The following is a 22,513-nucleotide window of genomic DNA, read 5'->3' on the forward strand; positions in this document are numbered from 1 at the left end:
AAAGAGAACTTTGGCCCAGGCAATGTCCTGGGCGTAGAGGAGATTGGGACCCGGCGGTAAGGATAGAATCCAAGTCGATAGACCAGAAGGGACTCGATGAAGAAGCAAGAACTCTACGAGCCTAGGGTAAATACGAGTCCGGTTCATTCTACATATGTAAATTTAGTCTATCAGAGGGTTTATTGCACAATGAATTTACTAAATTTATTGAAATTTATTAGACTTAATTAATTATAATTTATTGAATTTTATTGAAACTTCTGGACCTTATTGAATTGATCTCATTAGAACTTATTTGAACTTATTAGACCGAAAACATATATTAGGAGAAGAAAGCGCCGCCTAAAATTTCACTTAATGTAAAATTGAGGTTTGGGGAAAAAGAATCGATCACTGATTAAATTTAGACTAATAATGAAAGTAAAGTACTAATATTTAGGTCTAAAGTAGCTTTTAGGCTCTTAAACAATTCTAAATGGTACTCTGTAATGGCTAATCTTGCAACAGTGATATTCTAATCTTAGTTGATGTACTAGAAAGTCATGCAGGTGAATATTCTATTGCTAATGCCTAATGGAAAAGCATAAAAGAGAGTTGGTAGACAACCCTCACTGTTAAATGGTTTAATTAATCAAATTAAAATTAAACTTACTTTAAAATAGATTTTATATCATTAATTGTACAATTTTGATCTATGTTGAACTCAAATAATTCTGGAATACATTCAATATATTAAAGGACTTTACTGTGCACAAAAAGAAATGTCTGCACTTAAATAATTCATTTGCATTGCATTTTTACTAAGTGAGTTCTCTGCATATATAAGACGTCCCCGGTTATCGTATACCCTCTTACATTTTGTTTTTACATGTGCATATCATGTGAAGAGAATATATGAGAGAGACACCAATGAACGTAAAAATACCATTGGATACACGATGCACCCAAAAAAACCTAATAATTTTTAACGAATTCTATGTTTACTAAACTGTACGGAGTACAAGTGTACAACTATACTTTGTTTGAAAATTAACGATGTTAAATGGGAAAAAAAAATCAAATTAGAGAGAAAATGATACTGTAAGAAATAAACAAAATTTCCAAGACTAGATCAATTACCTCATTTACTATACTACCATATAGTGTGTAGGGTAGTTGTAAATTTGTGATCAAATTGATTCAATAAATCGTTTATTTATTGCGAGTATTATAACATTGGTCTACCTTAAGTTAAAGGGGAAGGGAAAGACAGCCCTTAAGGGACCCTAACAAAATTTGGGCCCTTAACTTTGGATTAGGAGGAGAGGGGGAGGGTTGATGTCCTACATTTATAAAGTAGCACTTTGAAAATCAACACACGCACAAAATAAAACCTCCTTTTGTTAAAGAAAAGGAGTTCTCACAAGGAGTTAAAAGGAAGATGGAGAAAAGTCATGGACGAGGAAAATAGAAAGCCATCAAGAATATGGCGCACCATGCAAATAACCATGCATTACAAAGTAGATCATTTTAAGATTCCATAATTTCACGAGTTAAGTACTTAATAAGGGGGATAATTTTGGAAGATCTTTTGTGGGAGCATCATTTTTCATTACTTTACTAGTCTACTTACATGGAGGTGTTTTAAAATTAATCTGTTGTGTTAAATTATTATTCTAGAGTATAAATGGCAGGGTACTTTGCACCGGAATATGTTGCAACAAGTTTCGTGACTCATTTTCCAAGAACATGCTCAAAAGGTTTCGGTTTCCATGAACATATTGCACCAGGCTTCGATTCCGATTTCGAAAATTATGACACGGTATCTTGTTCAGTTGTTCTGCTCTCCCATAGATGTGAGATTGGGACAAGAAAAATGATGTAAGGAAGTAGAGAGATGTGAATGCAACATTCATTTTTTTACAAAATAAATAAATACTTCATTTTTCACCCAAAACAAAACCAACAAATTAAACAGAAAAATCAGAACATCATAGCATCTCCATTGGTAGTGACTAGTAGCCTGTAATTGAAGCTCAAAAAACACGTTTTATTTCTCCAATGGTAAGTCGTAATATCTACTTTATATTTATCATCGACATTAGTTGAAACTGCTACCTACCTATTGTAAGTGAGTAATATCTACTACTTTATATTTGAATTTGACTTTGAGGCTCAAATATCCAGTGATTAAACTGTCAGAAAGTCACTTATCATTTATCATTTACCAACCTTTTAATTTTTATTTTATAAAAAACAAAACTAACCGTTGTCAAGTGAAAACATCTCTAGAAAAACGTGTTGTCATTTTTCTTAAGTTCATTTTTAACAACTCTTTCTCATTTTGAGTCAGGATGAAAAGTATAATCGTATTTTTAAAAGGCAAAACCCTCGCCCCCAAGCCTTCACCGCTCGAGTGCTCGACCACCCGAGCAGAAAAATATACCTTTAACTCTTTAAGTATAAATATTCGTGATATTCAAATCCATAAGTCCACAACTGACAACTCCCACTTGTGTTTTTACGTTTTATATGGGGGAGTAAAATCAACCAACTAGCAGCTTGCGCATAAACTGAAACACAAAAACGACAGCAATTATACAAACCCTCCCTGCAACATAGTGGGAGAAGAAAGAAAGAAAGAGGAGAGAGAAAATGTGGGATTCCATTCTTATGGAATCACCATCAACCCAGAAAAATAAATTTAAATTAAATTATTATTCCCACCCCAACAAATAACCCATTTATCATTTTTATTATTTTACCTCCATAAATATATTTATTTTATTTTTAACTTTGGTGACAGATTTATCTAATCAAAAAAATCCCATCTCTATCATCATTTTTGTAAGGAAGAGAATACAAGAAGAGGAAGAAGAGAGGAGGAAGGAGGAGAGAGAAAATAAGTAAAAAAAGTTGAGAAGTCATTTTGATTGATTATGTCCGAAGCAGCAACATCATCACCAGTTGAAGAAGGAAATCAGACGGCGGCGGCGGGGGTTAAACCTTTTCATCATCATCTTCTTCCAAGAACTCGGGAGCTACAATTTCAGCAGCAGCAACAGCAACAGCAACAGCAATATCATCATACTGCGATTCTTGACCCCTGTTCTTCAACTTTCATGGACCTTGATTTTGGGGATCTAGATGCTTCTTGGTCGTTTGATCAGATCCCTACTTCGCCGCTTTTAGTTCCTAACTCTGACCAGCCTTTTTCTCCGCTTTGGGCTTTCGCCGACGGTGGAGCTGCCGCCGTTAACTTTTCCGACGACCGGAATCTTCCCGGAATCCGGATTCCTGCTGACCTTGCTCGGTTTACTCCCTGTATGCTTTCCCTTTCCCGCCCTTATTCTGAAAACTGGAAATTTTTTTTTGTTGCAAATTTTGGTTGGTTTTGATTGGATTGACTTAAACTTCTACAAACAAATTGCGTTTTTCAAGTGGGATGTGTTTGAACAATATAAACAATTAAATAAAATGAGAGCAAAAATTAATGGATTTTTCTTATGGAGTATTTTTGGTTAATCTCACTTGTTATTTGACTTTATTTGGTATATGTTCAAATTTAAGAGTGTCAATGGTGGATAAGCCTATGACTCTATGAGGGTTTAGGCCTTTGACTTCTGATGGAATATAAATCTCTTGATTTGATGGTTTTGAGTGACTGATTGATTGCAAAAATGTGAAAGGAAAGCTGAAAAGCACTGAATGTTAGATAAAATTAGTAAATGAATTTTCTAAAATTGGTAGTAATTTGTTATTTATTTGATTATGTAGGTAATCCAGAACCTGTGGGTGAAAATGGAGGGAACGAGGGTGGCGGTGATGATGATGATAAGAAGAAGATTCCAGCTCCAGTTATGGGGTTTACACCATTGGATAACTTTGATGTATCCTTTATAGTCAAAGAGAGGATGACACAGGCATTAAGGTACTTCAAAGAATCAACAGAACAAAACCAGATTTTAGCTCAAATTTGGGCACCTGTAAAGAGTGGGAACCATTATGTGTTAACAACTTCAGGGCAACCCTTTGTTCTAGGTCCACACAGTAATGGGTTGAATCAGTATAGGACTGTTTCTTTGATGTATATGTTCTCTATTGATGGCGAGAGCGTATCAACTCTCGGTTTACCTGGCCGTGTTTTTAGACAGAAGTTGCCGGAATGGACACCAAATGTGCAGTATTACACCAGCAAAGAGTATCCAAGGGTTAACCATGCCAAGCATTATAATGTCAGAGGTACCTTGGCTTTGCCTGTCCTTGAACCTTCAGGGCAGTCTTGTGTGGGTGTGCTTGAGCTTATAATGACTTCCCAGAAGATCAACTATGCTCCTGAGGTTGATAAAGTCTGCAAAGCTCTTGAGGTTGGTTTATCCTTATTCATAAAGGCGAAATGCCTATTATCTTCAATCTCCTTTGTCCTGCTCTTTGCTCCATGTTTTGGTCTAGCAGTGTCGAATGTGATATTGATTTGAACACAGATTCTGTCGATTATCTTGATTGAAAACTTTTTAAGATATTGTGAGCCCAAATATCAGGCATTAAGCTATAATAACTTGTGTCTCTTAACAAAGTCTTTATAAGTGTGTTATGGCTGAACTATGTTGCTTCTGTATTTGGCGCATTTCAAGTTTTGAACTATGTTTGGTATTGAGGTCTTTCAAACTCTCGGGGGTAATGCTATGGAAGTATGGATTTGATTATGTGTTATTGTTGATCTGATGTTGAGGAGGTGTTCGGAATTTAATATGGATTTTCTGTCGATGGTGCAAGGGAATCTCTGTGCCCGAATTACATGGATTCGGCAAGAACTGTTCATCAGAGTTATGTTTGAGTTGGCCATTTCCTTAGACTTTCTCTTATTTTCTCCCAATTGAATTGTCCATGTGTTTTCTTACCTCATCACATAGAGGTGTCAAGTGTTTCACAATTGATACCACCTAATTAAGGTGGATCAAAGAGTCTTGGAACATAATGCATGCCATTTAGTGTATGATTTTTCAGAGGATTGTAGCCACAGTCTCCACAGGGATCCTCCTATTTGGTTTGCGATGTGTGTGAAGCAGAATAGCAGATTAAGGAACCAGAGTAAAGGGTTTCTCGTAAATATGGGTTATTTCCACCCTTCTTGGCTTCTTGCAAATAACCAATATTGCAAGAGTTTAGCAGATGGCCATTGAGCTCTTAATTTCCCTGAAACGTGGAAGTTCTATATTACCTGTAACTCCCTCTTTCCAAATAAGTGTTTATTTTTATTTTTATACTTCACTTTGTCTCAAAAGAAGTATCATTGTGCATATTCATTCAGTGTCAGATTTGGTCAAAATTCTTATTCAACTTGTTAGTATGCCTATATTCGATTTTCTAGCCAACAAATATGAAAAGGGGAAATGTGGGGATTGTCATTTGAGAGGGAGTTGTAGGTACACATCTTAGTCTGCCCTTAAATGATGTTACATATACATCTTCTGTGTGCTTTCAGCATATATTGAGTTAAGACCATCTTTTTGCTTTTAAATGTTTGACAAAGCCTCAATTACAGAATTCCAACTCTTTTGCAGGCAGTAAATCTGAAAAGCTCAGAGATACTAGATCATCCCAATATCCAGGTAAATGATCTTGCAATGCTTAAGTTCCAGTGACCCTATAATCTCTTAAGACTAATAATATGACAATGATGTCTTATCCAGATATGCAATGAAGGCCGCCAAAACGCTCTTGCGGAAATCTTGGAAGTATTCACAGAGGTATGTGAAACTTATAAAATACCTCTGGCACAGACTTGGGTTCCGTGCAGGCATAGGAGCGTTCTAGCCTACGGTGGCGGTCTGAAGAAAAGTTGTTCCAGCTTTGATGGAAGTTGTATGGGACAAGTATGCATGTCCACCACTGATGTCGCATTCTATGTTGTAGATGCTCATATGTGGGGCTTCCGAGAGGCCTGTGCTGAGCATCATCTTCAGAAAGGGCAGGGTGTTGCTGGCAGGTCATTTTCGTCCCATGGTTTGAGTTTTTGCAGAGATATTTCAAGGTTTTGTAAAATTGAGTACCCGTTAGTGCACTATGCTCGTATGTTTGGGTTAACGGGCAGTTTTGCTATCTGTTTAAGGAGTAAGCATACAGGGGATGATGATTATGTTCTTGAGTTCTTCCTCCCTCTAAACTTAAGAGATAGTGCAGAACAGCTTAAGTTGGTTGATTCTATATTGGGAACAATGAAACAGGATCTTCAGAATTTAATGGTTGCTTCTGGGAGAACATTGGAAGAGGAAAAGAAATATATGGAAATCATTGAAGTTTCTGGGGATGAGAATCTTGACCTACAAGGTGAACCTAATTTGTCGACTAGACCTTTATCAGATACAATAAATGGTGTACTACCACCGATAAGGAATTCACAGCCTCAGTTGGGGGAACCAGATGCTAGAAATGCAGGAAAGAGTGTTATAGGTGGGAGCCTGAATGGAATCTCTACAACAGAAAATAAAGAGATCAAGAAAACCGGGGAAAGAAAACGTGGGAAAGCTGAAAAACAAATTAGCTTGGATGTTCTTCAACAGTATTTTGCCGGGAGTCTTAAAGATGCTGCAAAAAGTCTCGGAGGTATGTCTTTGTGCCGTTGCAAATATGCAATATTTTTAAATTTGGTGTATGTTCTGTTCCACTTATTTTGACTTATTCAGACAAAATAAGTTCAGATAAGTTCAAATAAGTTCAGTTAAGATATTTTAATGCACAAATAAGTTTATTTTAGTCAAAATAAGTTATGTTCAGATTAAATAAGTTCAGAAAAAATAAGTTTTTTCCAGACATTTTAATACACAAATATGGAGTAAGTTTATTTCAGTCAAAATAAGTTCAGATAAGTTAAGTTAAGTTCAGATAAGTACAGATAATATAAGTTCAGACAAAATAAGTCGAATAGAACAGAGCCTACGTAGTCTTTTATGAAAGGCAAGTTTTCTGTAAGGTTATGACTGTTTGTTATATTAGATTAACCTGTACTCAAGGGTATTGTATTGTTTTTAACAGTGTGTCCAACAACTATGAAGCGCATCTGCAGGCAGCATGGCATATCACGTTGGCCATCTCGCAAGATTAACAAAGTAAATCGCTCCCTTACAAAGCTCAAGCGTGTTATTGAATCTGTCCAAGGTACGGATGGAACATTTAGCTTGACTTCCCTAGCTCAACCTACTATCCCTGTTCCTGTCGGGTCTATTAGTTGGCCTCATGGCGTGAATGGAACTTATCAGCAACAATCTCCGACCTCTAAACCTACTGAACTTCCGGATGAAAGGAGTGAGATGCCACAACGTAGTCAAAGAGTAGATAAGCAGACCGAATCAAGTCATGAAGAAAGAACTCATGAGCAAAACGGGTTTGTGTCAAAACCCGGGAGTGGGTCCCGGGAAGTAAGTGCAGGGACATCAACTTCTCATGGATCGTGTCACGGAAGCCCTGGAACCGAAAGCAAGCCACCAAATGGCCATTTTATTCCCAACTTTCATGATCAAGCAGGTAATTCGACAGGGTTAATAATGTCTCGACAAAATGGAGGAGAATCACATTTGGTATCTGGATTCTCAATGCCGGATGCCCTCCTTGGGCCACATCATCATCATCAAGAAGAAGCATTTGGGGGCATGTTGCTTGAGGATGCAGGAAGTTCAAAAGATTTAAGAAATCTTTGTCCTTCAGCTGCCGAGGCAAACGTAGACGAAGTAATTCCAGAAAACGGGTGGGTAAACCACCCATGCCCGAACCCGTTTCCTAGAGTAGCTATGAGTGCTGCTGGTATGATGCCCAGATTTTCAGCTAGACAAGATATGAAGACTGTTACCATAAAGGCCACATTTAGAGAAGATATCATCAGATTCAAGTTTTCTTTTAGCTCTAACATTGTGGAGTTGAAAGAAGAGGTTGCAAAAAGGTTTAAACTCGAAGTGGGTACTTTTGAGATAAAGTATTTGGATGACGATCACGAGTGGGTGTTGATAGCTTGTGATTCCGACCTACAAGAGTGTCTAGATATATCGAAATCTTCAGGAAGTAATATGATCAGATTGTTGATTCAAGATATATTAGGTAATCTTGGAAGTTCATGCGAAAGTTCGGGTGAATGAAAGGGTTTTGATTGAACAGTTAGATACTTGCTTAGGATGTTGTAACCCATTCTTGTAGTAGTATTAAGATGGTGGGCAAGTCAGAATTTGTAGATTGGTGTATCAGTTGGTTGTTCATGCAAGCTGTATATAGTTTGCTGGTAATATTTAGGGGTGAGCACAATGTGGATGTTGTTCTCTTTTGTTTTCAGCTTTTGCTGAATTTTGTTCTCAGTTCATTGTAATTGTAAACAGAAACATTTTCAGTTATATAACATGGTTTTTTTCCTGGAAAGTAAAAAAGTAGTTGCTTTCCACTAGGTGTAATTCAGCTATTTAACCAGCAATAAATGATTTGTTGTATAATTCGGAGTGTATATTCTTGTTCCTGAATAATAGCAACAATTTGATTGTATTGATATATACTGTATATATGGTTGTGTTGATGGACTTCATCTGATTTTGAGTAGCAGACTAGCAAGTGCAACATGTATGGTACTATGGTGTAGTTGTGTATTTTGAACAATCTCTTGATTTTAATTCTTTCATGAATAGGATAATAGAAACCTATTTTAGTTTAAGCAAGAACTACTCTGTGGAAGTAATCTATGATTTTCGAAACCAAAAGAGTAAGGCAATACATACTGAGTTTACTAGACATTGCAAAACTGACCCGTATTCGATTACCCAACCGTGGACTCAAACTCTATTCGAAATTCCTTGACCTGAATTGTACAAACTCGACATGACCCAAAAACAATGTGTCTAATAACAACTATGGAGTAGTAACTTTTATCATTGTAAGCCTATTGGCAATAAACCAAATATGACCAAACCTAAATCAAACCCAAATCGACCCCATTTATTCTACACTTAAACTTGATCCAACCCAAACCCGATCCAAACAACCCGATTGCCACCTCTGAAATTTACACGAAACTAAAAAGGTTAATATACCCATGCAGTCGGATCATCCAACCCTAACCCGTTACCCACCGAACCCGTCTCACAAACCCAACCTGCCGGCGGCCACGGTGTCGATGGCCACCTTTAACTCGCTAGTCAAAGCCGTTTAAAAAAGTACGCACTCCGTAATTCGTTTTACCAGAAAAAGGTCCCACCCTCCTTTCCATTTCTGTCGTATTTCCCTCCCCTGCTTTTCTTACCAAGTTCCTAGATTTTGAAGCTTCTCCGCCGGCCACCGGATGTTCAATCGGCGACGTTAGTACTTCCGGTAAGTTCTTCTTTCATCAATGATCAATAGCCCTAAGTTTTCATCCTTCATTAACATTTAATTCATGCATTAATCAGTAAAATCAATCAAGTTTTGAACTAACCCTAGATTCGATTTTTTTTTTAAATTATTTGTAATACTTTTGCCATTGATCTTCCCATAGATGGAAATTGAATCAGCATCAACAGGAGAGTTTGATTATGTGTGGTCATCTGTAAAAAAGGAGCTAATTCAAAAATCCCGCGTATCTGACAATGGTCACCTGTATTTGGAGGGGGACCCACATTCATGGATTCAATCCAATCCAGCTTCTCTGCAATTAGTTAGAAGCTTGGAGTTGGTATTTTATGACGATGATGTGAAGAATCTAGAAGATTCCATTGGTCAACTCTCTGAACTCTCCCACTTATATATCTTAGCAAGCAGATTTCTCAATTGTCTACCTAATGCTATCATAGGGCTGCAGAATCTCCAAGAATTGCGAGTTAAAGATTGCTATGATCTTGAAGAATTGCCACCCAATTTAGGTCACTTGATTAGCCTTAAACACCTCTATGTTTCGGGTTGTGGCCGCATTAAATCACTTCCTAATAGCATTATGAAGCTACACCATCTTGTGACATTAGATCTTACACAATGCGATTCATTTGCGAAATTGCCTGAAGGTTTGAATGAGTTGGTTAGCCTTAGATACCTATCTGTTTCTGATTGCCCCATTAAGTCACTTCCTGATTGTATGATGAAATTGTCTAGTTTGGAAGGTTTAGATCTTACTGGGTGTTGTTCTATCAGAGATATTGTTGGGAATTTGGGCCAGTTGATCAATCTTACCAGTCTATCTATTTGCTTTTGCTGTCTTAACTCCATTCTTCATAGCATGCCAAGGCTATGGACCAACTTAGAAATTTTACGGCTCAAAGGAGTATGCGATTCCATCACAGAATTGCCCGCCAAATTGGATCGACTTGTCGGTCTTAGGCGTCTCTCTCTTTACGAGTGTGCTGACATTGAGTCACTTCCTGATAGCATGTCAAATTTATCCAAATTGGAAGCTTTTGATCTTCAAGGTCAATGTTTTTCTGAATGCTGTCCCATGGTATTGCCAAAAAATTTGGATGTGTTAGTCAGCCTTAAACATCTATCCCTTGACCAAATCTGTGACATTGAGGCCCTTCCTGATAGCTTGATGAAGCTATATAACTTGGAAACTTTACATATCTATGGAGTGTCTGATAATAGTTTTCACCTTGAAAATTTTCCACCTGGTTTGGATCAGTTGGTCAGCCTTCGGCGTTTTTCTCTTGGATATTGTGATATTCAGTCTCTTCCGGATAGCATGACTAAGCTGTCAAACTTGGAAACTTTAATTCTTAAAGGGTGTGATGATCTGTCATCATTGCCAGCGAATATGGATCAGTTGGTCAGCCTTAGACATTTATCACTTGAGTGGTGCATGATCAAGTTCGTTCCTAACATAGGAGGACTGCGCAATTTGGAAGACTTACAACTCAAATGCTGCGACTGCCTTGAAGAATTACCAGCAGATTTGGGTGAGTTGGTCAATTTGTGGCGCCTCGATATCAGTGGTACCCAAATCAAGTGCCTTCCTGGGAGTATTTCAAAGCTATACAATTTGCAGTTTCTAATCCTCCCCGGGGGATTCAGACTTGAAACATTGCTTCACAACATAAAGGATTCTGTCTTAATTTCTGTTGATGAACCACTAATTCGTAACAGAGCTTGGAGTGAACTCAGAAAAGAGATCACACGCTTTTCTGAGCAGATAGACAGTGAAGCCACCTGCTATTCTGTTTGAATCAGTGCCGGGTGCTATTCTGTTTCCTGAAGGTGTGTGCCTTTTGTTTCTTGTATCACTGTTTACACAGTTTTATGTTGCAAAATTGTTCCTTATCTCTAAATTGTTCACTGTGTGTTAGTAATGCTCGATTTTTGGTCATTATGAAAGCAAGTTGAAATTAAATTTATTTATTTGCTTAATTGATCCGACTACAATGTAATGAGATCACACTGTACTAGGCCTGGTTGAAGGAACATGAGGCTGGTAGATGCCATCAAAAGATTTGATGATATGTTTTATTACACTAACTTACTGCATCTATCTGATAGATTTGTTAATTTCAGGCAAAACCATGAATATTCCACGTATGGTGCAAAATAGGTGCTTTATTTCAACTGTCATGCCATCAAAAGATTTGATGATATGTTTTATTTCACTAACCATCATTTTTCTCTGAACATAAAACGTTTTTCCTTGTCTAATAATAAACAATCTGTTGTATATAACTATATATACCTTCATAATCCTTGCATGACTTACTGTTGAAAATTTCAAACCAATCTCAAAATTTAAAGTAACCATATAAATGCTTCTAAGTTGTAAGAAGTTCAGAAACATTTAGATAAGCGTTTCCCGAATGAAGTGAAGTGGCTCTTTGTTTATATTAAATCTGATTCACTTTTCTAACTTGAAAATTCTGTCTACAGGTTGAACCGTTGGGGGGTGTTTGCCATGAGATGATGCTTCCAAATTCATTTAATGGGATTTGCTCCTCTGAATAACTTTTATTTGTCATCAATAATCAAAGATAGGATGACTCAGGCTCTCAGGTTCTTAAAATCACCGTTCCTACAAGATCATATTTTAGCTCGGGGCTTGGGCACCCGTAAGGAGTGGGACTCACAGTAATGGTTTGAATCAGTATAGGACTGTCTTTGATGTGTATGTTCTTTGTTGATGCTGAGAGCTACACATCAAAGACAGTCCTGGTAGGCTGGCTGTAATTTTAGTCAAAAGTCGCTGGAGTGGACACCCGAGTATTACACAAGGGCGGATCATGCCTAGCATTATTATGTCAGAGAAACCTTGGCTTTGCCTGTGTCCTGTGTCAGTGTGCTTGAGCTCATAATGACTCCGCAGAAGATCAACTATGCTTCTGAGGTTGAAAAGATGCCAAATTTCTTGAGGATGGTCTGTGGAAATAGTTGAATATGGCATTGGATTGCGACGGTCTGTGGAAAGACACGACCTAGCATGAAAATTACATGACATGGTACAAGCATGGAGAAGGCAAAGGTTACATTTGTTTTGAAAATCATATGGCCGGACACGACAAAGCATGTTAAATTAAATGCAATTTAGTTTGGGCACGTAAGCACTACACGAACCTCCCGCACCTGGGCCTCTTTTTTTAAAGTTTCGGAATGGCATAACAAACAGGCAATGGGTTGGATGTGGACTGGCCCAACTGTCCAAAGCATAGTACAATGGTTTGAATGCACGACTACATTTGTCTAGGTATTCATTATTTACACCACTTTTTCTATGCATAAAAAGCTATTTTTTGTTTGTTTGTGTTTTTAAGAGGGAATAAATATAGACAATATTTGGTTTCCTGTTTGGGTATCACCTCACTTAACCAACTAAATTAGTCGACATTAACATGTTTCTCTTTCTATGTATATGAAGTATTATATTACCTTGTCAAATGTACATGTTTCTCTTTCTATGTCCAAAGTACTTTGTTAATTATATTACCTATTTTTGAAGTCTTTGGTAACATGCTTCTGGAATATGTTTGAAGTTGAAATCCCCTGCCTAAAATTCTTCCGGTCTCCTTAAAACATCTTTCTCCTATTTCAGAGTAGTTTCGTAGAAGATGCCAATATTGAGAACACAAGTTGATAATTGAGTTTGTGGTGTTTGACACTTTGGGCCATACCAATAAATGTGATAATGAGTAAATGGTTTAGATTTGGCCTTTAGATTGGTGAAGGTGTTCTTTGAATCTGTTCAACTAGTCAAAATATATGGGACCACATTATTAGGGGTTCATTATTTTGGGGTTCAACTGAAATGTTTTTCTTTACTCTTGGTGGTAAGGGTTCAATTGACCTTGACTTTAGGGTTTAGTTGATTGGTTCTATATGCAATTGAGGGGAAGGATTTTAGAGTACGATTTGTCTGCTTGAGACAAATACTCCTCTAATCTGCTCTTATTTTTCCAATTTTACTAATAGATCAAACTAGTTGCCTCTTTCTCTTTTTCCTCCTATTCCTGCTTGGAAAATGGCAACTGATGCAGCTATGGTTGAATATGAATGGTCATCGTTGAGAAAGGAGGCTAGTTACCTTTGTTTGGATGAGGATCCAGGGAAATGGATTCAGGCTAACCCATCTGATTGTCTGTCAGTACGAAGCTTGGAGTTGAATTATCTGAAGAATGTGGAGAAGATAGTGGATCCGAGTTCAATAGTGGAGCTGTCTCAGCTTATTCACCTCCGTTTCTATGACTGTCTATCCCTCAAGTATCTCCCAAACACCATCACAAGTCTGGCCAAGTTGCAATCGTTGGAAATTGTAAATTGTTACGAACTGCAAGAATTACCACCAAATTTGGGTGACTTAGAGAGCCTTACACATTTACATCTTGATAGGTGTGCAGCCATAAAGTTCCTTCCTAATAGTCTTGCAAAGCTATCCAAGTTAACAGGTTTACATCTCTCTTCTTGTAAATCACTCACAGAATTGCCTGCAAATCTGAAAGTTGTGAACCTCACGATTGCAAGTTGCGGCAACATCACGTGCCTTTCTGAAGGTCTAAGCCACCTGCAAACTTTATGTCTCTCTTTTTGTGAATCACTAACAGAATTGCCTGCAAATTTGAATGTCATAAACCTCAAGATTATGTATTGCAGCCACATCATGTGCCTTCCTAAAGGTCTAAGCCACCTGCAAACTTTATTTTTCGAAGCCTATTATCTCTCCAAAGAATGCCTTGTAAATGTAAAGGGCTTGGTGAGTCTACGGCGCCTCACCATTAAGAATTACGCCCGTACTCATCAAAGTCGTCGTAGTATCATAGATTTGCTTGAAAACCTGGATGAGCTGCCCGAATTATTTCTTCTGAATATTGAGTCAACCACAATCAAGTGTCTTCCTTGGAGCATCACCAAGTCACCCAAGTTGCGTTTCTTATTTCTCCCCATGGGTTTCATACTGCAGACATTGCCATATCATTTGAATGATTCCATTATTATTACTGTTAACTATGAGCATGTTCGTAAAACCTGGAAAGAACTCAAAACAGAGATTGGCCCTCTTGTTGTTCAAGGTCAGTGTTTCCATTGTTACTCAAGTTTCATTTAACCTCTCTTCTTTTATAGATTAGATATCCGTTTGTGGATCCAATTTTTAAAACTACGAAAAGTTTACACTCGATTATACTTCATTATTTTGAGTGGTTCCTCCTGAACTGCATATTTTTTTATTGCTCTGCTTCCTCTAATTTTAGTTCCTTTCCCTGTTCCCCATCCTATACAGTGGGAAATCGGGAAATGCCAATGACTGCAGCTCAGAATACCTTTATACCTGTTCCTGGCTACCTTCGATGGTATGGGGATAACGCAGATACAGAACAACAGATTCTGCATAATTATGATTCTCTTATGTCTGTAAAAATTCTGGATTTGGGAATAGCACTTATCACAATGGAGCTTATACGATTTATTGAGGAGTTGCCACAGCTCACTCACCTGTATATTTCTGACGCTGAATTCATGATCTTAATCATGTGGATTACTAACGCTGAATTCCTCCAGCATCTCCCGAACACAATCATGAGGATGACACATCTCTCTATGCAGTATTGTCACAAGTCCCCTTCTGATGTACTGGGAAAACTATTTAACTTGAAAAGCTTAGATCTACATATGTCGTGTGAATCAGAACTGCCAGCAAGTATGGATCTGCCTGTCAGCCTTCAATGTCTAACTCTACAAAATTGGAAGTTTGAGTCACTGCCTGATAGCATGGAAAAGCTTACTAACTTGAAAGCTTTGGAACTCCATTACTGTTCTGATCTCGTATCTTTCCCAGCAAATCTAAGTCTCACCAGAATCAAGATTGTTAGTACCACCTTCAAGTCACTTCCTATAGGTCTATGCCACCTAGAAATCTTACATGAGGTAGAAGGTTGTTTGGAAGGATATTATAACTGTCATGATTTTAAAGACTACTTGAATCATTTGGTCAACCTGGAGACTCTATCTATTACATGTTGTGCCATCAAGTCATTTCCCTATACAACAGAATTACACAACCTGCGAGAATTACAACTCAGAGACTGTTTCCGCCTCAAAAAACTGCCACCAAATCTGGGTGAATTGATCAATTTGCACACTCTCGATATTAGTGGTACCAGAATCAAAACCCTTCCTGATAGCATCGTGAAGCTACCCAATTTGAAGCGCTTAGTCCTGCCCAAGTGTTTCATTGTGGAAAGCCTGCCGCCAAATGTTATGTTCTCTGTTGATGACATGGATGAAACTTATTACCAGAAGATGGGCTATTATGATTTGGAAACCTCCGATGAAGACAGTGAGATCTCATTACAGTCCGCAGAGGGTGTCGTTGAGGTGATTTCCGAAGAATCAGAAGAAGAAATCAATGTTGAGCAGCGATCACCCCGTCTATTGCAGAATCAACTTGATGCTACAGTTCCCGGAGGTAAAATGTTCTAAACCCGTAGTACATCACATATTCACATGCCACTATTTACAATACTACTATTTTACTCCATATTTTAAAATCAGTTTCTCTTGGTTAAGTTATTTTGCTTCCAACACTCTATCAGTGATAAGCAGGATTAGGTCATTTGCACACACGAATATTCTAAAATTAGGAAAATTTGGTAATATTAATCCAACCTTTGACCGATTTTCTTTTATTAAGCCTACCTATAAGATATTTTTTAATAATCCGAACTTGTAGACCTATTTTCTTTTAACGGTCCCTTATGACTAGTTACCTGAACAACAGGTAACTAATTGTAATTAAAAAAAAAATCTGGCCAGAGATCCCATTCCCTTTAAAAGATTACTAGAAATTCAAATGAATTTATGCTGTGTTTGGGAATAGGAACTTGATTTTAAATTTTAAAACTTTCCCAGTTCCATTGTTTGGGAACCAACATAATTTGGATTTTTAATTGGTCAAATCCATGGAATTTCAAGTTAGCCATTTACGAAGGTATTTCAATTTCCATCCCAGCCCTTGTCATTTACAAATCCCAACCCCACTCTCTTTTGATGTTCTGTAATTTTCTACTGGAAGACACTCCTTCATTGAAGCTTGATAGATATGATTCATGGTTGAGTATAGTAGCACTAGCACATCTTTTCATTGTTTTCATTTCTTTCATATTCGAGTTCGGACGAAGTTGAGCGCACCTAAAACCAGTATTAATGTCGGCGTTGTAATGATGAAGATGATAACTAGAATATTGAGGAGAGAGAAATGAATTTGATTAACAAATCGAAGTTGGTGATGAAGAACACCGCCTTTACTTTAAATTTGACTAAATTTGACGCTAAAGAAATCAATTGGGTTTTTTTTGTCATATTAATTTTCAAGCAATACTACTTTGGTTAGTTGAAATCCATTGTTGATGAAATCAATTGACTAAATCCATCTACCCAAAAGATGAAATTTTCATTTGTAGTTTATGAAGTTGAAATTTTCAATTGTAGGTTATAAATTCCGATTCTCTCTCCCAAACATAATAGTGCAATTGAAATTTTTTAATTTCAATTCTTATACTCCGTATTTTCCAAACATCGTAGGTGTGTGGAATTGAATTTCCAGATTTCAAAAGCAGCATGAATTCCTATCATTTTAAATGAATTCATGGTTTCCAAACACCATCGTAGAAGCTTTGCTGAACAAATCCGTAGTTTCTCTGAATTGCGTGAACATCCCTCCAAATCGATAAAATTTTAAGTGAGTAATTTAGGGTTGTTGAAATTTGGAAGTGATATTTTTCGATTTCTGGAGAAAAAAAAAAGTTGGATTTGGGCAAGAACCCCATTAGCATTGATCCTTGGTGGGCTGGGTATGGAGGAATAAGGGGTTCTGTCAGCAGAGAAAAGAATAAGAGGAAGAAAAAGGAAAAGGAAAAGAAAAGAAAAAAGAAAAAAAGATGTTTTTTGACGAATTAGAAAGAGACATGTGTATAGGTAACCTGCTGTAATGGGTGGGATACCTGTTGGGACCATTAAAAGAAAATAGGTCTACAAGTTCGGATTATTAAAAAATATCTCATAGGTAGGCTTAATAAAAGAAAATCGGTCAAAGGTTGGATTAATATTACCAAATTTTCCCTAAAATTATGATTTGTCCATTTTTTTATAAAATATTTCTCCTCTTGAAGCGAAGATTGAATAGACACCCAATAAGTTATAAGTTCTTGTGCAAACAGCAGTCACCAAGTTTTTCAAATTTCAGAAAAGCAAATATAGAGCAATTTTATGACTTGATTCTAAGATCCGATTCTATATTGCTGTATCGATTTTGAGAGCCTTGTTTCCACCTTTGACAATATTGTTTTCTACCCCTTAATTAAGCAACCAAAACAAAACAAGATAATAATTGAAATTCTGAATACTTTTTACGAAACCCCATTTCCCCATTGACACCAATTTTGTTATCCTCATTGAAACCTTCCATGAAGGTAATGAGAGAACCGATAAAGTATTCTCAAAAGATCAGGACAAAGAATCATTGCTGAGCGTACATCACCACACTCTCCATACAAACACCAGAAACTCCCTGTGACGTTTGATCAAATGATGTGTGTATTCCTTGTAGTACAAGCTTATGGTTGAAAATTTTAATGTGCAAACAGATTCAAATGGCTACAAAGATGATTTGATTAGTGAAAGCAGTCAGCGTCCCTCAAGAGACACCTACAAAGAAGACAATGGGATCGTGGAAGGAGCATCAGAAGAGGGCATTATTGCTGAGCAGCAGACACCCCACTTATTGCAGAATATATCCTCCAACACCGCATATGATAGAGGTAAACCCTGCCAAGAGGGCTTCTGTTTAAGTTTTCAGAACTTCAAACACTTTATTCAATTGTGTGGGTTTTAATTTATAATAAGTTCTTTGTGCAAACAGATTCTCATTCTTATTATGGAAGAATCGATCCAATTGGCAAGGACAGTCACCATGCCTTTTGCAGTTCAGAAGATCAACTGACAGAAACCTTTCCTTTTGGAAACGAAAATTGTACGACACACTATAGATTTTCGAATTCACGAGAAACAGGGCTCCCTGGTCAGAGCAGTCAACCTTCTTTACAAATACAAACGGCCAACACGAGTTTGGAGGTTGAACCTGCTCTTGCACCTATTTATCAACATGATTCTCGATATGATACAGGTCATGGCATTGACTCTTTGGAGGCTGAACCTGAGCTTGCTCCTATTTATCAACATGATTCTCAATGTGATGCAAGAAATCTTGGTGATGGAATTGACTCTTTGGAGGCTGAACCTGCGTTTGCACCTATTTATCAACATGATTCTCGACGTGATGCAAGCAATCTTGGTGGTAGGATTGAGTCTTTGGAGGTTGAACCTGCTCGTGCACCTATTTATCAAAATGATTCTCGATGTGATGCAAGAAATTTCGTTGATGGGATCGACTCTTTGGAGGTTGAACCTGCACTTGCACCTATTTATCAACCTGATTCTCGATGTGATGCAAGAAATCTCGGTGAAGGAATTGAGTCTTTGGAGGTTGAACCTGCGCTTGCAACTATATGTCATAATGATTCTGGACGTGATGCAAGAAATCTTGGTGATGGGATTGACAATCATGTACAAGAAAATGGACAGAATAACGAAAATCTGCAAACGGGATGGGATAAGCGCAATAGTAAGAAAATTACTAAGGAGGCTATCCTTAACCTCTTTCCTAGAAACATAACGTTAGTTTCTGCTGCAAAAGAGCTTGGAGGTACATTTTTCTCTATTTGGTCACAACTGCACACTTAAACCACACTGCAATATCTGTTTATCTTCTTTAGATGCTTAATTGGAATAACGCTGCGGTTTTGTTGTTGTTTAGACGCTTAATTCATTCACATTTCAACTGCCTAGTTTTGGTTAGTGGTTCAAGTGGTATTGCACTAGGTAAAGTCTTTGTTGTGAGTAGTGACTGACAATGAATACATGTTTCAATTGCATTTGCAAATAATCAACAAGCCCCTGTTTCCCTTTTACCAGACTGAAGAAAAGGGAGAATTGTTATAGGCAATTGAGAATCAATATGTGTGGTGTTTTATTACTTTCTAACAGACGAAGCAGGGTACTTCGTATTAATTTGCATGGTTTTAAGTGCTGCAATTAACTTGCATTTTTGCATATCTTTCCTGTGCATTGTATTTGGGTTGAGTTTTTGGCTGTAGTTCAATGAACGTACTTAACATTTCAAATATTCATTTTGAGTTCAGTTTCAAGGTCTACAATGAAGCGCAAATTGATAGAGTTTGGTATCAAGTGGCCATCAAGCAGACATGCCAAGAAGAAGAAAAGCACTACTAAATCACCCTCCAGCAACAATCCTTCACAGATCAATTTGGAGGGATTAGATTCTGCAAATCAGCATACATTGTCTGATCAAGTACCGTCCAAATGTAATGCCATTGACAACTCAACAAAAGAAGTGCCCGTCATGGCAACTCAACTCCATACAGATGTGAATCAGTGTACATTGTCAAATACTGTACAAGAAAGCGGAAGTTCATGGAGGTTTGTGGTGAAGGCTACTTATAAGGAATATCCGGTGAGGTTTGAATCCTTTTGTACCAGTGTTACTGATCTTAAGAAGGAAGTGGCTGACAACCTGGAGCTCGAGTTAGGAACATTCAGAATACAATATGAAGACGATGACAAAGAGTGGATGCTAATGACCAAGAACAAGCACTTAGAGTATGCTTGTAACCTTTCAAAATCATCTGGAAGCAATATTCTAAGGTTGTTGATTATTGATTTGTGAACTCAAAGATTGAGGGTTGAAGAGACATACCATGAGTGACCTCTGGAGTCAACGAAGCAGTCTTGAAAGAGTCAGGACCAGAATCATTAGTGAGCAGACATACAAGAGCTGCTGAATCTTTGTGATGCAGATCAAGTGATGCGCATGTTCCTGGAGGTATGTGCTTACCCCATATGTGGCATGCTACGTTACTCGGACTCTTTGTTTCACCCCAAGTACCCGTGTCGGATCCTTGACCTTCGGATATGAGTATGACACTCCGACACTTTATTTTGGTCTAAAATCAAGGAAATTTTCCACAATTTAGCAGTGTCAAACACTTGGACACGTACCCGTGTCCGACACCAGTACCTGAGTCTGAGTAACATAGGTGGCATGTTCTACGCGACTACATCACAGCTCTTATATTTTAAATCTAGTGTCTCGTGCTCAAGTTTTTGGAGGGGTGTTGTGCTTCTAGTCTGGGAACAACCTTACAAGTTACAACCATATTTCTTCTAAAAATGGGAAGAACAACAAGAATCTGCATAATGTTTGTGTGATTTAAGTGTTAGGAGTTTATATGTTGTGATTAATTGTGACTAATTGGTTTTTAGGCCCATTGTGTATACGTGATGTATAGTTGGGCTTAGGGTTAAGTTATGTGCACATACTATAGCTTATACTCTCGTATACTATATGTAAGCTGAATTGATGAAATGAAAAGACAAGGAAACCTATTTTCTGGCATAAAGGTATTAGATATTCAACCGTTCTTGTCCAAAAACATGAGGTTGATAATTGCTCTTAAAGAACTTACTGGTATGTTTTTGCTATCAATAAATTAGTATATATGTTTATATTCACTTCATTTATCTGGTAAATTTGTTTATTTTCAGACCTTATATACGTTCCTTGTATGGTTCAAATTGTGCATCCTTCTTTAGGCATTTAGTTACTTTTTCTAGTGACCATAATATGTGTTAATCAATGGTTCAGGTTGCCAGTCACTACTGATTGAGAATGAATGCAGTCGCCAGAGTCACAGCTCAATCTGGTGAACCCTGGTAATAAACCAGCTACTCATGATTCTCATGAACAATCTAGCCCACCATCACTCCTCACTGAAGATCAACTTTACTCTTCTGGTTGATAATGATATAATAGCTGTGTAATGTTGTTGGTGTGTTCTGCAAAAAGATTCACAAAAATGGAGGTTTTACCAATTGATTTAGGTTGATATTCATCATTTTGGCCGAAATCTCAGGGTAAATCATCAATGATACTAATTATCAATGATATTTACTGTGTTATAATTAATTATTATCAGTAGAATGTCAATATATTTATAATGGAAAAGCTTGATTAACATTTTAACAATTACGTGTACATTACAAATTAATGCATTAATATAAGACGTAATAATTATTACTTTATTAAGTTCAGGTCCTTTAAGTTGAAGATAACGCACCTTTGTTTTGCAAAGGAACTTCCCAGATCATTCATATCTCCTTCTTATATTTTGACGGTTGTGCTTTTTAAATGAGGATCCAAAAGATATTACTCCTTTAAAACTTAATCAACTAACCTAGTTGACATCTATACAACTAGTCCCATAATACGGGTAATTATACCCTTTACTTGATTTTCTTCAATTAATTTACTAACACTTTATCCCCTATCATCAACTCTAATCACCTTAATTTTTCTGAGTCGTACTCATATTGCAATTGCTCTAAACAACTTGACAAACAAGACTTAACAAGTCATTATTAGGCCATTTTGGGCTTAAATAAGTTTGGGCCTCCACATTCTCTACTGCGGGTGCGGACTATGGGTGGATTTCGCTCCTCCGGTTGGTAATTTGGTATGGTGTACTTCACAACAACCGATGTTCTACGAGAAATTTCAAAACAATCCCCTTGATTGACCTATCAAGTGGCATTTTCGTAATTACAATAAGCAAATATACAATCTAGAAATTGCAATGTACAACATTTTTGATATTTAAAAAAATTAAAAATAAAAGAAAATAATTTTAATATAAAAAGATATTGTACACTTAAATATGTAGATTGTATATTTTGATAAAAAGATATTAAGAACATAGAGTCCAAATATGCTTGTACATGAACATTGAAATCATTTCCCACGTTCGTTAGATGCTCAATGAATGTTCATCAAAGTGCACAATGAGCACTGTGTACCCGAGTGTATAATCAAAATTGCACATTTTAATGTTGTTGTCAAGACTGGATCACAAATGTGTAGGATCAATTGTTGATCCATGAGATGTCAAGGTTGTAAGGAGAATACAAGGGGAATAATCAATTAATCCTTAGCGAAAGTCGG

General features: G+C 37.2%; 2 protein-coding genes across 2 annotated transcripts; both read left to right on the forward strand.

Annotated features, from left to right (window-relative positions):
* Nucleotides 1-2,518: 2,518 nt before the first annotated feature.
* On the forward strand, nt 2,519-8,519 carry LOC110803435 (protein NLP7). Its single transcript, XM_022008942.2, has 5 exons — nt 2,519-3,303; nt 3,757-4,346; nt 5,544-5,591; nt 5,673-6,585; nt 7,015-8,519. Exons 1-5 carry the CDS (start codon nt 2,919-2,921, stop codon nt 8,106-8,108), a joined length of 3,030 nt encoding a protein of 1,009 aa, XP_021864634.2. The 5' UTR covers nt 2,519-2,918; the 3' UTR covers nt 8,109-8,519.
* Nucleotides 8,520-8,958: 439 nt separating this feature from the next.
* LOC110803441 (uncharacterized) lies at nt 8,959-20,915 on the forward strand. Its single transcript, XM_022008948.2, has 8 exons — nt 8,959-9,321; nt 9,485-11,136; nt 12,232-12,310; nt 13,370-14,453; nt 14,663-15,847; nt 18,024-18,197; nt 18,299-19,141; nt 19,638-20,915. The coding sequence occupies exons 2-8, from the start codon at nt 9,485-9,487 to the stop codon at nt 20,180-20,182; spliced, it is 5,562 nt and encodes a 1,853-aa protein (XP_021864640.1). The 5' UTR covers nt 8,959-9,321; the 3' UTR covers nt 20,183-20,915.
* Nucleotides 20,916-22,513: the final 1,598 nt, after the last annotated feature.

This window comes from Spinacia oleracea, chromosome 6 (assembly GCF_020520425.1).
Source record: "Spinacia oleracea cultivar Varoflay chromosome 6, BTI_SOV_V1, whole genome shotgun sequence".
NCBI lineage: Eukaryota > Viridiplantae > Streptophyta > Magnoliopsida > Caryophyllales > Amaranthaceae > Spinacia > Spinacia oleracea.

Excerpts from the sequence above, each read along its gene's own strand:
- LOC110803435 (XM_022008942.2), top strand. The coding sequence starts at position 2,919 with ATGTCCGAAGCAGCAACATCATCACCAGTTGAAGAAGGAAATCAGACG. Across the intron at positions 5,592-5,672 it reads TAGATCATCCCAATATCCAG|ATATGCAATGAAGGCCGCCA; the intron begins GTAAATGATCTT and ends TGTCTTATCCAG. Across the intron at positions 6,586-7,014 it reads TGCTGCAAAAAGTCTCGGAG|TGTGTCCAACAACTATGAAG; the intron begins GTATGTCTTTGT and ends TGTTTTTAACAG.
- LOC110803441 (XM_022008948.2), top strand. The coding sequence starts at position 9,485 with ATGGAAATTGAATCAGCATCAACAGGAGAGTTTGATTATGTGTGGTCA. Across the intron at positions 14,454-14,662 it reads TGGCCCTCTTGTTGTTCAAG|TGGGAAATCGGGAAATGCCA; the intron begins GTCAGTGTTTCC and ends CATCCTATACAG. Across the intron at positions 15,848-18,023 it reads TGATGCTACAGTTCCCGGAG|ATTCAAATGGCTACAAAGAT; the intron begins GTAAAATGTTCT and ends ATGTGCAAACAG.